Source organism: Ipomoea triloba, chromosome 9, assembly GCF_003576645.1.
Source record: "Ipomoea triloba cultivar NCNSP0323 chromosome 9, ASM357664v1".
Lineage (NCBI taxonomy): Eukaryota > Viridiplantae > Streptophyta > Magnoliopsida > Solanales > Convolvulaceae > Ipomoea > Ipomoea triloba.
Window position 1 is genome coordinate 30997269 of NC_044924.1, and position 17079 is coordinate 31014347.

Consider the following 17079-nt stretch of genomic DNA (forward strand, 5'->3'; position numbering starts at 1 on the left):
TTCAACAACATTTACCCTACCTGATTCTCCACTGAAATCCCCAAATCAGCGAGCGATCCGATCATCGGAAAATGGCCGGAAGATTGAGCCAAGCAGCGGCGCACATCATGGGCGGCAGAGGCCTCGTCGCGCGCTCCGTCGCCTCCTCCCTTCGTACTCGTGCCGGCATGGGCCTCCCCGTCGGCAAACATATCGTTCCCGATAAACCGGTAATTTTCCATTCCCCAAATAGATACATTGATAGTTTTATGTAATATGAGTGTGAATTTTCTTTGCATTTCTAGTTATTGGAGTATGACTGAAAGGAGCCCTAATTAAGTTTCGGCGTTTTGATTTCATTTTAGCTCCCGGTGAATGATGAGCTCATGTGGGACAATGGGACTCCGTTCCCGGAACCCTGTATTGATCGTATTGCCGATACCGTTGGAAAGGTTAGGATTTGTGCTTTTTCCTTCTATTGATTTGTTTTTTGAGGTGATATAGCATTGCAAAATTAAGGTAATTTTTTGAATTGTGTAATTTGTTGGATCAGTATGAAGCATTGGCTTGGTTGTGTGGTGGATTGGGATTTTTTGCTTCTCTTGGACTGTTGGCTGTCTGGAATGACAAAGCTTCCAAAATCCCATATGTGAGTTGCAAAGTTCATTTATTCTTATTTGGTTATTGCTCTTGTATCAATTAGCTAACATATTGTGAATTAAGATATCAAATCAAGATGCAATGGCCAATGGCATATATGTTTCGGATTTAATAAATTAAATATACTTGTGCTAAGATATGTTACGATGCTACTTTTCACTGTATGGTCTCTTTTCATAATGCTCTGAACTGAGAGCCTTGTGTCAAAACAGTGAATGATGATAGAGGATAGTGATAGTCATACACTCATACTTGCTTGTGCTCTACTGTCTTCGTTAGTGAAGACAAAATACATGACTAGCATGAATATTGGCTATCTTTGCATGATTGCCGTTATCATCTTGTGTAAGATTATGTATTTACTTTTTCCAAGGTGCAAAGGTGTTTGTCCTTTGAATGTCTTATTTTCTATTATTCATAATAAAAATACTTAAAAGATAATAACATTCTTAGGCACTAAGCTAAAAAGTATACATAAAATAAAACAAGACATTTTGCATTATTTTTTTCTGTGGAAGTGCTCGCTTGTAGTCGTATTTCTTATATGAAATCAAGGAAATCTCTTTGATCTGCCACCTACTAAAAAATGTCTTTAGGCATTTGATTATAGACATGCCAAGCCTTCTAGAAATTTAGTATATATGCCTTTCATATCTCAGTCAAATATATACCTTTCTGTATCTTAGTTATTCAATTTATGCATGCTTATACATATGCCAATTCCTCTAAGAGATGATACAAAATTGATATGTTGAAAATTGTATTTATACTTTATCCATGAGAAACTTTGCTTTCATATCTTTATTATTGTGATTGATAATGATGTCTTTGACACTGTTCTGTTTGAACTGCCTACTATTCATATGTTTCAGCCTCACTTAAAAGATTCTTGCTGTTATTCTACCGTCATTGTTGTTGTTGTTGTTGCTTTTTTTTTTTTTTTTTTTAATAATTTTAAATCCCACTTGACAAATGACAATGTGCTCACTCTTGAGCAGATAATAGTTGATGCATCTCCTTTAATCTTGCAAAGACCCTGAATACCCTTTTCTTGGTCCTCAGCATCCTACACTTTGTCAAAACCATCTTCAAACCATTCACACAACACAGAGTAATATTAAAAGTTAAAATCTACAGCTCACCTAACGAAATTCTGTGATTAATCTCTATCTTAGCAGTTAGAAATTAAGTGCTGTTGTTGCAGTTTACTGAACTGACTTTGAAAGAAAGTCCTGTTGGTCATATCTTATTTCTCTTCTCTCTGTTCTACCTCTTTGAAGTGCAGAATAACATTAACTTTCATAGTAGATTAAGACCCTGTTTAGTAAATGGCTGTTAGCTGATTGGGTTAGAAGGTATGATTAGTTGATAACATTAGCTGATTGTAGAAAGGTGTTTGGTAAATTAGCTGTTAGCTGATAGCTATTTGGTATAATTTCTTTTCTCAAAAAGCTAATTGAAAAGGTTGCTTTGAGTAGCCTTTTAAATTTTAGTATTTTAGAGTTACAAAAAGCTTATTAACCAAACACTTAAAATTGATTTTTTAACCAAGTCAAACAATTAATAGTGGTCAAATAAGCCAAAATTGGCTAATAGGCTAATTATTTACCAAACAGGGCCTAAATGGCAAATGCAATAGATAAGCAGACTAACTAGCTTCCTTTGTGCCCTCTTATCCTTGTTTCTGTTGGTATTCTCATACATCATAACTTCTCATGCTAGTTTACTTATTATTTGCCTTCAGTTGATTCACTTCTGTACATGTTCTTTTCTTGATCAGACACCGAAGGTATACCCATATGACAACCTGAAAGTGGAGCTTGGAGGAGAGCCCTAGGTATCTGATTGCCAGTGGATGAGCTTGATGCATGCTTTCTTGTGTACCCTCCTTCCTTTTGAGGTTAAAATAAAATTATAAACTATTGTGCTTTATTGAACATCTGCAATCAAATAGTTGAAATTAGTTTTGAAAGCACACTAATCATTCTTGCCATCTTACAAGAATCTGAAGACTCTGGATCACTACAATATGAATAATGGCTTTTATGTTTTAAGATAGCTGTCTGACTCATAAAACTTTTCTTAATTTTGTCTCTGTAATGGTCTTTAAAGAGTTTCTCTGACACTCGGAATGTAATTACTGAAATTATGTTTGTTCTTTCTTTAATTGGGTTTTATAAGCCAAGAATAGTTTATATGTTTACAAGTTAAACCTGCAACCTGAAATTATGCATGCCTGTGAATATATATGAAAGTGACTGTAGATATGGTAGACATGTCAGAGCTTTTAAGAATCAATGCAGATTCTTCAGAACAATATGAATAATATATGTTCTTGAAGTTTATGCATCAGTCACTATTTTGGTGGCTAGCTTATATTATTGTAAAACATCTTCTGATATTTGGTAATCAAATCCCTTGGTATTATTAATTCTATATGGATAGCTTTCCCAAGCAGGCAAGCATTCATAGGGCTTGAATTGAGGTAATTCGGGAATCCTCCTTTGACTATTGACATTTACAATTTTTTATCCTCGTTTTTCAATTGGATCATAAATGGTCCATTGACTATTGACGTTTATCAATTTTTATCTTTTAACTTTCAATTGGACCATAAATGGTCATTTGGCTATTTATGAATATTTAAGTGGAGAACCAAATTTGGAACACAGTCAATAGTAGATGGATTATTTATAGTTAAATTGAAGTTGATGATAAAAATTGATAAATGTTAATAGTCAAAAGATTATTTATGATCTAATTGAAAGTAGGGATAAAAATTAAAAATTGGTAAATGTCAATAGTCAAAGGACTATTTATGAAATTAACGCTACTTGAATGTGTGAAAAAGTAAACTTACCATTTATTTGGTTTGCAAAAAAAGAATTTAAATTTTGTAGTGAAAAAGTAAACTTACCATTTATTTGGTTTGCAAAAAAGAATTTAATTTTTGTAGAAAAATGATAAAGTTAGATTTTATATTTTATCATTTGGTCGGTGAAAAAAAAATTAATATAAACACACCCAAATGTCTTTACATTAAAGAAAAAGGCGCGCACGATAAACTATTCCTAATTTTTCATGTCGCACCATGATCTTTCGAAACATATATTTCAATCCACAAACTATTTTTTTTTTTTCATCTAGCAAATTTCACAGGTTGCAGGTAATAAATGCTGACATGAATTTTTGTTTTTCTAACACCTTGTCTGCTCTGTTGAACGCGCTGGAAGCGGGTATGAACGACGCCGACACGGCGATCTTCACTGTCCAATTCTCCAACAACATCTCTGCGGTTATCCTATTCCCGCCGTTGAGTAAATCGGCCATCCTCGCCTCCCTGGGTGGCAGCCGAACTGTACTCCCTCGGCTCCTCGATACAATGATAAATTTGGAGCTAGTTTTCATCGGCTCAAAATTGGTGTGCACTTCCGTCAACTCCATATCATAGATATCGTATCCCATGGCGACAATCATGCTGGACTTCCCTGTCCCAGGAGGGCGATAAAATGGGTTTTTGTCTTTTTGTGTTCGTAACCATCTACCTTGAACAGTTGAACTAGTCCTAGTTCTGGACTCACCTGATACAAAAACAATGAATTCTTTTTAGTAACTTGATAATTCCATCAAGAATTCAAGGCTCAATACAATCTGATATCAAGCTTACTATATACCTTGAAATGAGGAACTATGAGTTTAAGGAAATCTGCATTGGGTTGGAAGTCTACATCAAAGATTGCGACGAATTCATAGTCATTCCTGTTCTGATCAACCGATGTCTGTACACTATGTTTACACCTTTCTCTTTCCATGACAGGACTTCATTTTTGATCATCGTCTGAATCATCCAAAACCTATACTACATACTAGTCTTTTGGCCAATCCAGTTGGCAAGCAACTCCAATTGATTGCGCAAAAACCTGTATGTTCCACAGGGAGTTCATAATCAGACTCAGATCAATTTCTTAAAAGAGAATAATAATGCATAAAGATTGAGATGTTTTGTATCACCTCTTTTTCATTGCACATAGGAATCTGTACAAAGACCTCAAGGAAACTTGAGTCATCTTCAGGATCATATGCATTTTCATCTATAACAGGCTTGATTTTCTTGTACTTCATCCAGAAAAAGCGCGAAGCGATCCACGGATTGAATGAAGAGAAAAAAAAAAGAATAGTGCAGAATTTAGAAAGTGTGACAATGGAGGGAGCAACATAGTCATCTCTGGGGTGACGATGTGCCCACACGCTGGCGAAGGTGTCAGACAGGGAGCCGTTGTTGGAGAGGCCGAAGGTGATGGACGTGTGAGGCTGAAGCGATTCCCCTATTTTTTAATAAATCTTACATCTCATCTGTTTTATTTTTAATAAAGCTTACCTGGACTCCAAATCACTAAGAAACTGGTGCCATGTCATAAGAAAACTGGGAAACCTATAAAAAATTCTAAAGCGAAAAAAAAGAAAAAGTAGTTCGTGGATCGAAATATACGTTTCGAAAGATCATGGTGCGGCATGAATAATCAAGAATGGTTCATGGTGTGGGATGACACTTTAGCCAAAAAAAAAATATATAAGTGTTTTACCTTTTTTTTTTTTTTGAAAAAAAATCTAAAGTGATAAAGATTTTAAAATATCTCATGGAAGAAATTTTTTTTTACCAAAATGATGGGGCCTAGGGACCAGGCCCATGAAACATAGGAGGAAATTATATTGGGCCTAGGATGGATCAAGGGGGAAGGGAGAGATTGGACTTGGAAGAATAAAGTCTTGAGGCAATTTATATCATGTATCAGAGTCTACGTAGCATTATGGATCGTAGATCGAAACGACGAGTTAAAGAATTCAATACTCGTAAGGTACAAAATTTCATAACTCAAGACACAAAAAATCATAACACAAAACACATATACATGTTATATATTTACTTATTTTTTTAAATATGATTTAGGTACATAATTTGTATTCATAGACACATAATTTCATAACACAAGATACAAAAATTCATAGCATAAGACACAAATCACACAATTACTAATTTATTTTAGTTATAGAATTCATACTTTAAGGTACATAATTTTATAACACAAGACACAAACTCATGTACGATGGTCTATATAGTGCACTGTGAACCCTAGTCCATAGTTAAAGGAAGCACTTGCGGCTCAACGCCTCGTAATTATTATTATTTACATTTGTTACACAATTTATCTACAAATTCCCAATTTTCAATAGTTATACCATGGACCCGGGCACTGTTGCAAAAATCCCCGCCTAGACGCTAGGCGCTCCTAGACCGTGACAAATTGCTCTCTAGGCGTCCGCCTAGGTGACCAGCCGCCTAGGAGGCCGCCTAGCGCCTAGTCGGCCGAGTTGGCGGCCGACTGGGCCGAATTTGGCCGAGTTAACTCGCCCAACTCGGCAGAGTTAGCTGAGTTAACTCGAGCGAGTCGGCCTTGTTAATTTTATTATTATATTTATATATATTTAAATTTATTTATTTATATAAGTAAGAGAAGTAAGAGATATATATATAATATATATAATATAATATATGACATACATGCACACACATGAATTAATTTTTTGTTTTTATAGGTCACCGCCTAGAACCGCCTAGATACCGCCTAGGCGCCGCCTAGACCGCTTAGGCGCTAGGCGCTAGTCTACCGCCCGACTAGCGCCTAGCGCCTACTTCAACCATGGACCCGGGTCCACCTTGCAAGGTGGATCCATCACAATTTACATACTGAATGTTTACAATTCAAATTGTGAACATTCATCATGTAAATTGTGAACATTTAGCTATAAACATTCAGTATATAAATTGTGAACATTAGTATGCAAATTATGTATTTTAAACCCGGATCCACTTTGTAAGGTTGACCCAGGTCCATAAAATAATTTACCCCAAATTTTATGGCGTGCTTCGTTAAAAAAAAAAAAAAAAAAAAAAGTGTCACAAGCAAACATGAAATTCAAATATGAAGGAATTGAAACTTCAAAGTAGTAAATCAAATGAGTTGTTCACCGAGATTCCCTCAGCATCCAATAGTTATATTATGTACCCGAGTCCACCTTACAAAGTGGATCCATTATAATTTACATAGTGAATGTTCACAATTTATATACTGAATGTTCAGTGAATTCGGGTCTACGGAATAATTTACCCTCTACATCCTCTAAGATAGGAGTGTGTAATTACTAGTCCATCCAGTAGATCGAAACAGTGCCATTTATATTAATGGAAGAAAACGAAAATTGATTTATCTACTAGATTCAATTATGGACTGTTTAAAAGTTGACAAATATTACAGACATGTCACCCCGACCGGCCAGTTGAATGAGGGTTAATTTGATTGCAGTTTCCATAATGATTATCTTTTTTAAGGTGATGATTAATTAGAGGAAAATTTGTACTCACTATGCGATTATATATTCTAAATACTAGATAAATCTTGTTATTGTGTGGTCGTTTGTAAATTACATAGAAGTGGTAAATCACACTAGGAAATTCTTGTGAGACGAGCTTGACTAATAAGATTTTGGCAAGAATCGAACTCGTGACATTCTAAGTACGAGAATCATACTCCACTAACTCAGCCACGCCTTTCACTCAATCCATTCATTGAAAAGGAATACACTTTTGACTCTTAATTCCATTCACTCAATCCATAAGCTATATCATGAAATTAAAAAAATAATCTCGTAATAATATAATGTTTTTATTTAGAAAAAATATGGATATCCTCTTGCTAATAAATAATGTGTACAAGACACAAACTTCCAATGAGAGTAGATACCACACATCTTGGAATCATTAAAAAAACCAGCATAACATACTACATTGAACACTTCAACAATAACAACAACAACAACAAATTAAGACATGCATGCTCGAACTAAATCTTACATGCAAACTAAATAAGCAAAAACAACCTCAAAATAACCATTGAAATCATATAAGAATCAATTAACTTAAGGGCAGGTGAATCCTTTTGGTGTGTCCTTGGTGCAAACATTGAGCAGCAAGCTTAGGGAGAGAGGGACATTAAGGTTAATGCCAAGGATGTTTGCCTTGATGGCAGTGCAAAGGCAAACGGCAGCCTCGAGATCGGCAAGACCCTGTATGAGAGAGCAGCATGGAGTCTTGGGAGGCGTGCCAACGGTGACATTGAGCAAGCCGTTAAGAAGGTTGGCACAAACACCCAACTTTAGGGCATCCTTAGGGCACTTCCCACCGGAAGACGGTGAAGGGGTAGGGTTTGGATTAGGGTTAGGGTTAGGGTTAGGTTTAGGGGTTGGGCAAGTGCTACAAGCACTTACTGCGGTGAAGAACAAAATGTTGATTACAAGAAAGAGAGCGAAAACCTTAGAGCCCTTTGAATCCATCTCTCAAGAACTCACTAAGCTAGCTCAAGAGGGAATATAATAGATGAATTGAAGAGTGGTTTGCTTTCTTGGTGATGATGAAGAGAGACAAGGGAATGTGAGTTTTATAGGGTGAATTTTATGAAAAATAATAATAAAATAAAGAAAGAAACTTTCATTTATATATATATCCCCATGTGTGACAACAGGAATTTTAGCTGGCAAGAGAATAAAGCATATTTTCTCAAATCTTGGATGTAAGTGAAGGTCATATATACTTAATTAATATTCTGTAATTAGCTCCAAATCTGATCATATTAATATACCATTCCCTAATCCCTAGCTAACTTGTTCATTGTCTGCATGCATGTTGCATTCACATTCTTCCAATCAAAATTCATCCCTAATTAAATGAATTGGCTAAACTTTAGAGTTCTTTATTTCTTTGTTAGTACTACATTTCTTTCGGGATTCAAATTTTAATCTTGATTTACACTTTACTTAAAGGATTTTTTTTTTTTTTTCACTTTAACCACAAGTTATTGGATAGATGGTGATTTTTTTTTTCCATAGTAAATAGTTTTAACTTTTAAGTGAATGTAATCCTCATTGTCTCAATAGCATATATATAAATTAAATAAAATGTAACGAATAGGATTGCTCTACCCTATTAATATAGAAGATTGTAGTTATTACTATATGAGTGTCCGCATGGATATATAAACTCTGATCTTATATAATAGTCCGTAAATCACACATTGGAGGTAAACCGAATCACACATTAGAGGTAAACCGAACTAGGAAGACCCTGTGCACTGGATAAACTCCGCTCTTCTATAATAGCCTACAAATCACACATGATAAGTAAACTGCACTAGAAAGACCCTAAGGTGTTAGCAAGAATCAAACTCATAACCTTCTGGTACGAGAATTATTCTGAACCAATTCACCCACCCTTTTCAGGGCTCCTTAGGCGATTATTATATTATAGTTAGAAGAGTTAAGACTCATTCACTTGAACTGAATAGTATCATAACTTTCACAATCAATTACATTGCTAGAGAGTATTTCTAATATCCTTTCTCCTCTTCTAAGCATGCATGTTGTCCTACTAATTAAGTCATTACTTTCCTTTTTTTTTACCTGTGGAATCTTAATTCCTATTTACTCCGTATATTTTAGTGGAAAATGTAACCACCATCCCTCAACAAACTCTCCTTAATAGGATTATCTAAAATAAATCTCGCTAAAATTCAAGCCATCTAATTCAAATTCAAATTAAATTATAATTATCAAATTCAAATATAATAAAATTATATTTAAATTATAATTATAATTAAATTCAAATATGAATTGAGTTTGGATCAATTAATTAATTTATTCAATAACCAAACATCAAATTTAATTGGACTTAATTAAATTAATTGAATTACCATGGCTCGATAATGGCAAATTATGTTATGGACCCGGATCCACCTTGCAAGGTGGACCCAAGTCTATGTTCACAATTTTAAAACCATATGTTCATAATTTTAGAGCTCTATGTTCACAATTTTAGATTTCAATATACAAAATTACATTACTCAATATTCACAATTTTGTTATATAAATTCAAAAATTGTGTTATACTATTGAATATAGAGTTTTGAAATTGTGAGCATAGAGTTCAAAATTTGTGAATATAGAGTTCTAAAATTGTGAACATGGATCTGGGTCCACCTTGTAAGGTGAACCCAGGTCCATGGCATAACAAACGCTCAATAATTAAATTAGTCCAATAATCCATCTCAAGCTAAGCCCAATAATAATTTAATCGGTTCATTTTGTCGATTTCAAATTTTATGTGTCTACAAATTACTTCATCAAGACTTGTCGAAACATGTTGCTTGATGTGCTTGGAGCGAGGAAGTCTCAAAATTTAAAATCTGACACGAACTTGACCCAATAGATCAACCTTTAATTAACCGGCAAATTATGTTGTGGACCCAGGTCGTCCACCTTGCAAGGTGGACCTAGGTCCAAAACTACGTCATTTTTGTCTCTCTATATTTTTCTTTTCTTTTTTTTTAAAAAAATTTTTAAATTAGTAAACATATTGCTGAATATAGAGTTGTCCAAAAATGTGTGAATGTAGAGGTTTCAAAGTGTGAATGTAGAGTATAGAAATCGTGAATGTAGATTTATAATTGTGTGAATGTAGAGTTGCCCAGAAATGTGTGAATGTGGAGGTTTCAAATTGTGAATATGGGGTATAAAAATCGTGAATGTAGAGTTATGCATGTGTGAATCTGTAATAGAGTTAAGAAGTTCTAGCAACTTGTAGCCCTGTAATGTGTGAATGTGGAGTTCTCAAGTTGTGAATGTGGAATATATGACCTATGAATATAGAGTTTTGAATGTGTGAATGCATAACAGTGGTAATATAGTTACTAAACATATAATCTTGTAATGTGTCAATGTGGAGTTTACAAATTGTGAATGTAGAGTATAGTGTATGTGAATGTAGACCCAGGTCCACCTTGCCACTGCATAACAACCCTAATTAACCCATTTCTCTTAATGAATCCATGCTTAAAACAAAATTCATGTTGAGGCCCAATCTACAAATCCAACATACAATGGTACATAACTCATTAGGATCGGACTCCAATATGAAGCAGTAAAGCTTTAGACAATCCAGGGTTAATATATTAGAAATTTGGAATTATATCTAAACTCAACAAACAAGCCGTGTTTATCTCCCGTATGGTGCAACCGCAACGTGATTATCAGAGTTCAGTATTCACAAACCCAACCCAGTTAATATCAAACTCAAACTCCTAACTTCATGTTGGACTTAAACACTCCCAAATTTATAGAGCCGAACAGGATAGGAAGATTAAGGAGAAGCAACTCACAGTTGGGTTTTACAATCAGGTAAATTTTTGCTCTTACTTTTTATCTTCCCCGTCCGCGTATACTATATATATATATATATATATATATATATATATATATATATATATATTTTATTCTCTCCTGGTGACGCTGCTGAACAATGGATCGGAGCCCGCTGCTGAATCGTCGCCGGAATTCTTCGCCATTTGCCGCCGAGACTGCCTGCTGGGTCGCCACCGTGAACCAGGGAAAGCTTTACTTATAAAATGACTTGGATCTTGGCTTTATGGAGGAATTTCCAAGATGACCTCAGTTCACGTGGCTTTTATCGGGAATGGAATAAAATATTACCTCCCACCTATCACCCTTCTTTTCATAGGATAACTCTTTATATAACATTATATATTACATACGTACTGTATGTTACATATCACATATGTTCCAGCTTTCCGATCCCTTTTCTCTTTTGTTTCTTTTCTTTTTTGTTTTGTTTTTTCGTTTCTATGTTGTTTCTCTTTCGTTTTTGTTTTTGTTTTAATTCCCACAATCCTTAATAATAACCATGTTAATCATTATTATTATACCATATCATATTTTCGATAATAATAATAACTTTAATCATTATCATCATTATTACTATATAATTTTCTTTGCAGTGATCTTCTCAATTTTGATTTAACCTCAACACGGATCAAAATGGAGCAATTTCAAGATCAAAGATTTGATGAACAAAAGATCTTGGTGATATCAAGCACCAAGAGCAAACATAAAGTCAAATTGGTAACTAATTCATCATCAAAGGGTCTTCGTAAATGGAGACGAATAAAAAGAACACCACATGTATTAAACTTTCCCAAACTTTTCCCTTTCATATATTATTAAACTTTGGCCTTATTGACATGTGTATTTCTTTTACAGGATCCGGCACATATCAGTGATGAACCCCTATCATCAAATCGACATTCTTTTATATGCAAGGGATAAAACAACGAAAGTTCTAACTCCCTCAATCAAGTGGTAGCATCTTATCAATTTACGCCACCCTCAAACCCATCTCACGAAGAGGCACGACTGGAACCATCCCAAGTCTCTATCCTTCCTGATGCAGAATCCTTTTTGTCAAGATATATGATTTTAATCGCAGATTTTTGGAGTAATATCTGCGAAAAGTTAAGGGAGATTCCAGCTGAAAGTGTATCCTCTTTCAAAGGAAGTGTTGCAAAGCGAATCCAATTTATGAAACATGATGGGGTAGATTTATCAATATTGGAGAAAAGAGTAGATGCCTTCTTTAAGAAGGCTGAAAATTATGATAAAATTCGGTCACAGCTCTCACATGCGATGCCGGTTGAAACTCAAGTTGCGGAGTTATGTTTAGCGCAAAGTGTCCTTAAGGAAGCTCAACAAAAGCTCTCTCAAACCCAAACACTTCTGCTTGAGCAACGAAAGATTCTTGAAGATTCTGATGAACAAGTAATTCTCCTAGAGGAAGCTATAAAGGAAGCCGAGAAGATCATAAAGGATTCAAAGGAGAAGTTGACGAAGATCCATAATAGGCCAAAGCTCCAAGACCTTGTGACTAAGGCACAAGAACAGTATAACACATCAAAAGAGGTTGTGATCACTACTGAAAAAGAAGTGAAACGTATTCAAGATACCCCCGTGTTGACAAATGAAGATCAAGATAAAATCTCCTTAATTAAGAAGGATCTAGAAGTAGACAAGAAAGACTTGCAAACAATTTTATTTTATCACAAGTGTAAAAGTGAGCTTGAAGAGAAGTAAATAAACTCAAATATGAACAGAAACAACAAAGTCAACCCAAATGAGTTACTTCAAAAGCAACTAATAACAAATATTATAAAAACATATCCTAGTTGACTTTAATATCAAATATTTCTATATCAAAACGTCAATTATGTAACTTTGTAGTTACGTTAATAACTTATTACTAGTTGTCTCAAACTATTTTGTCATTTTTTACTATAATTAAAAATTTAAATTATTAGTGAAGAATAAAGATTTAAATTTATTATTTATATTTATCATTAACAATTTTGAATACATTGACTTAAAACATTCGCATTGTACGCATAAGACATGAAAGCCTATTCCATTGGACACAGTTGGCGATGCCTAATGGAAGCCCATGAGCCTTAACATTTCTAGTTTACAAATGGAATGTGGGCTGCACTTTTTTTTATTGGTAATAATTGTTATCGATTGTATTCTTTTTTTTTTTTTTTTTTTTTTTGAAGGGTTATCGATTGTATCCTATTTAAAATTGGTATGGGGATCGGTTATGTTGTAGTTTTGTCGTATATCTGGACCATGGTACACAAAGCTTTGTGAACCATGGTCCAAAAATGACATCATTTCTTTAAGTAAAGAAACTATTGTCGTCACATATTAACGGAGTTCTGTAAATAAAACTACAGTTTATCTCAAATGATACTGCATCACATTTGTTTTTATATTATCAAATGTAACTGTAATTATATCGAAATGAAACTGTACTTGTGTTGAAAAGGGCGGCTATATAGCGAGAGTCGTTTTGGTTGTATGCCACGAGGTTCCTATGGACAAGGGGACAAGTGAATCATCGCTTTTGGGCGTCGCAGGCAGCCCTCTACCTTCTATCTCATTTCATTCCATCGTCTCGTATACTGTGCCGTATTAGACCAGATAGATCTATTGAGTGAGAGAAAGGGAGAAACCTCTAATTAGATATTCTTTTTATATTGATAGGGATCCCCATTCATTCCTAGATTCCCGTCACTACGGATTGATTGTCCCTACCTAACTACATGGTAGTGGTCTAGGGAGCGCAATTGCTAGAGCACGGGAAAATGAAGAGTAATGATTTCAGCAAGAGCAGCCAGACGGACTACTATAGTGAGTCTAGTGACTACTAGAGCAGAGTTAAGTCAAAAGGTATGGTATAGCAGCCTTTCCGAGCGAGCCTCTGGGATCTCCTGTAAACCCCCATGATGTGGTAAAGGGAGGATATATATAAAATGAAACTGAATAACAGTTTCACATATTTGAGTGTATATTGTCCAATGAAACTGTAGTTGTGTTGAAATGAAACTATAGTGTATATAAAATAAAACGAAATAACAGTTTCACATAGCTGTCTATAATGTTGAATGAAACTTAGTTATATCGAAATGAAATTGTAGTTGTGTTGAAAGGAAACTGCAGTGTATATAAAATGAAACTGAATAACAGTTTCACATATTTGAGTGTATATTGCCCAATGAAACTGTAGTTATATCGAAAAGATATTGTAGTTGTGTTGTAATTAAACTATAGTGTATATAAAATGAAACTAAATAACAGTTTCACAAATTTGAGTGTATATATCGAATGTAACTGTAGTTATATCGAAATGAAACTGTAATTATGTGTTGAAAGAAAACTGCAGTGTATATAAAATGAAATTGAATATGTTACACAAACAGAGGTATTTTGCATGTACGTACATACATAACGGCGCGGACGGATGCCGTTTCTTTTCATTAAAAGAAACGGCACTGTTTTGGACCATGTTCCACAATGTTTTGTGGGACCATGGTCCACAGTATAATTTGCCATTGTAGTTTGTATCAATTATTTCTGAGTTACGGGAAAAACCTATAATCGCTATCAAAAGTGCTTAATAGGTAAACTTCGCTTTGTGATTTTAGTTGACAGAGGACCACAATGAATTAAATCAGCATAAGTTAATTAGTTGATATGTTCAAACTAAGAAGCCTAATAGCTAGCTCCCATGGGGAGTTGAATTTGAAACATTGTATCCATTATTTCTAATTTTAGGAAGTATAGATGTGATAGCGTGAGTTTCTTAGCTTTCAGCTTAACTAAAGGTCTCAAGTTCGTGGGTAGCTCACTACATCTTTGAATTTAAGCTGTTTGGAAGAACGATTAGCTAATTTCTAAACATTTGTTTGTGGAGAAAGAGATCAGATGGGAAATGGATTGAAATAAATGCTTTTCTTCTTCAAGTTACCAAAGTACCAAAAAGAAGTTTTTGAAGTTGTTTGGTCAATTCTAGTACTAAGGCTCTATGGAGAAGTCACATGATCATGGCAACCCTATTTCTAACCAAGAACAACAAATGAGAACCTTAGAACAACTGCCCTCCCCCTAGCTAGCTATAGGCAATCATATGCTCTTTCATTCAAAACTGTTTTGAAATTTTTTGAAACAATTGGATGGCTCCGTTTACGAACTCTAGATTTGGAGATATGGTTTCATATGAACGCTTAGACGGATAGTGTAAATAGTCTAAGAACTACACACTACATATATATGTAGAAAGGACAGTATAATATATAGTAGGGTAAGTGAAGATATATAATTTTACAGATAACAAGTCTTAGTACACTTTTCAGTTACAAGCAATAGATGTCGGAAACCTTGTTGGGATTTGCTAAGTATATATACTAAGGCTACGTTCCTACTCTCAAAAGTGCTATTCATGATGTTAGAAGTTGGCTTTTATAATGCTACGAGAGTTGGGAGAGAGCACATGTCAAGATCCCACCGACAAAGTTCACTGAACAATCAATGTGGCCCGTCATGTTGGTCACAACAAGTGTCTACGCTGAGGTGACTGTAAATGATACAATGGTTGAATAGACATCTTGACAGGCGAAAGATTAAACCATTCTTCAACTTATGACAAGGCTAAACTTAACTGGAAATTAAATTAAACACAATACAAAAGATTATGTTTATATCATTCTTTGAAGTTTTACTTATGTTATAAGTTAAACTCTTAGGCTAATTTCATTTTTGATCATTAAAATGGGTAAAAGTAATCAACCTCAATCCTAAGTTATGGCTTAACTCAACCTCAATCCTAAGTTATAGCTTAACTCAACCTCAATCCTAATTATGCACCATGATATCAATTTTGGTGCTTCCTGCATGTCACAATATCCGTTATTTAATTTTCATCTTAAATTTTTTTTATATATGTTTTTATCAAGACAAAAAATGAAAGTAATAGTGGCATGAGAATCTAAAAGATGCCAAACACGTGTAAATATTTAATGGAATATGTTAACGATGTCTTCAAATCACTGCCTTGATGCATAATTAAAGATGACATTAGTTAACCGGTATGATTAAGAAACTATTTTGACTATTCTTACATAGAGACTAAAAGTACGTGTAATTAATCCTAAAGTTCTTATATCTCTTTTTAAATGAAAATTTTATGATTAACTGTATATTACTAGCAACGTATTTTGTACCAACAAACTTTTATGATCAACATTATAACATAATTTGCAATCTTTTTTTTTTTTTGGAGATAAATATATTATCAATTGAACAAATTAAATACATAATTTGAGTAATATTTGTAACTATTAATTTTCACCTAAACCCTAAAAACATAATGTTATACATTAAAAAAAAATCATATAAAATTGGTCAATTTTAATTTGCAAACCACATACAGACTGATTTATTCACTTTGGGGTTTCATGCATGCAACTTATATATATCAATCAATTCAATGTTGTCTCTCTCAGGTGCATGGGGCCATTACCTCATGAAACAACAACGTACAGACTTCAATTCATGTCTTTTATGTACAGTGCTACTGGTAGTTATCTAATAGTACAAAGAAACGAACAATATGACAACAAATGCCAATCAACACTTTGTCCTTATACCTAAGTTTCAAACTTTTTTGACGTACAGAATATTTATTGTCAATTTTTGTGACTTTGAGGCCCCTCACCGCCTTACCGCTCTTGTCTTGAACTTTGATAGATAAGATAATTAAATTACAAAATATGTTTTAATTGGTCTATATGCCTCTAAATATTTTTACAATGTATGTAGTACTAGTGTCTACAACAAGGTCACGATCATATCTTACTTTTTTGGTTCTTGATAGAATTTGAATTCAGCATCATATGACTGCTAGCAAAACAAATCTTATTAACTTATTTTAATCTCATTCTTTAAAAAAAAAAAATGTGACAAAGAACTACAAATCTATTTTGAAATGCTTTATATTATATTGGTTAACCTCACACCTATAAAAGTTCAATGATGATCTATAACATTTTTTAGATAACATAAAGTTTTCATAAAATATTAATTTTTATTTCACATTTTTTGAACTATTTATTACGGAGTATTTATTAGTCAAACCAACTTTTGTTTATTTAT

At 34.0% G+C, this 17079-nt stretch overlaps 2 protein-coding genes across 2 annotated transcripts; one reads left to right on the forward strand and one right to left on the reverse strand.

Moving 5' to 3' along the window:
- On the forward strand, positions 1-2842 carry LOC116028908 (NADH dehydrogenase [ubiquinone] 1 beta subcomplex subunit 8, mitochondrial). Its single transcript, XM_031270762.1, has 4 exons — positions 1-209; positions 345-431; positions 533-628; positions 2420-2842. The coding sequence occupies exons 1-4, from the start codon at positions 72-74 to the stop codon at positions 2474-2476; spliced, it is 378 nt and encodes a 125-aa protein (XP_031126622.1). The 5' UTR covers positions 1-71; the 3' UTR covers positions 2477-2842.
- Positions 2843-7508: 4666 nt separating this feature from the next.
- On the reverse strand, positions 7509-8086 carry LOC116030651 (14 kDa proline-rich protein DC2.15-like). The gene has a single exon (XM_031272961.1). The coding sequence runs from the start codon at positions 8026-8028 to the stop codon at positions 7615-7617; it is 414 nt and encodes a 137-aa protein (XP_031128821.1). The 5' UTR covers positions 8029-8086; the 3' UTR covers positions 7509-7614.
- Positions 8087-17079: the final 8993 nt, after the last annotated feature.

Excerpts from the sequence above, each read along its gene's own strand:
- LOC116028908 (XM_031270762.1), top strand. The coding sequence starts at position 72 with ATGGCCGGAAGATTGAGCCAAGCAGCGGCGCACATCATGGGCGGCAGA. Across the intron at positions 432-532 it reads TTGCCGATACCGTTGGAAAG|TATGAAGCATTGGCTTGGTT; the intron begins GTTAGGATTTGT and ends TTGTTGGATCAG. Across the intron at positions 629-2,419 it reads AAGCTTCCAAAATCCCATAT|ACACCGAAGGTATACCCATA; the intron begins GTGAGTTGCAAA and ends TTTCTTGATCAG.
- LOC116030651 (XM_031272961.1), bottom strand. The coding sequence starts at position 8,028 with ATGGATTCAAAGGGCTCTAAGGTTTTCGCTCTCTTTCTTGTAATCAAC.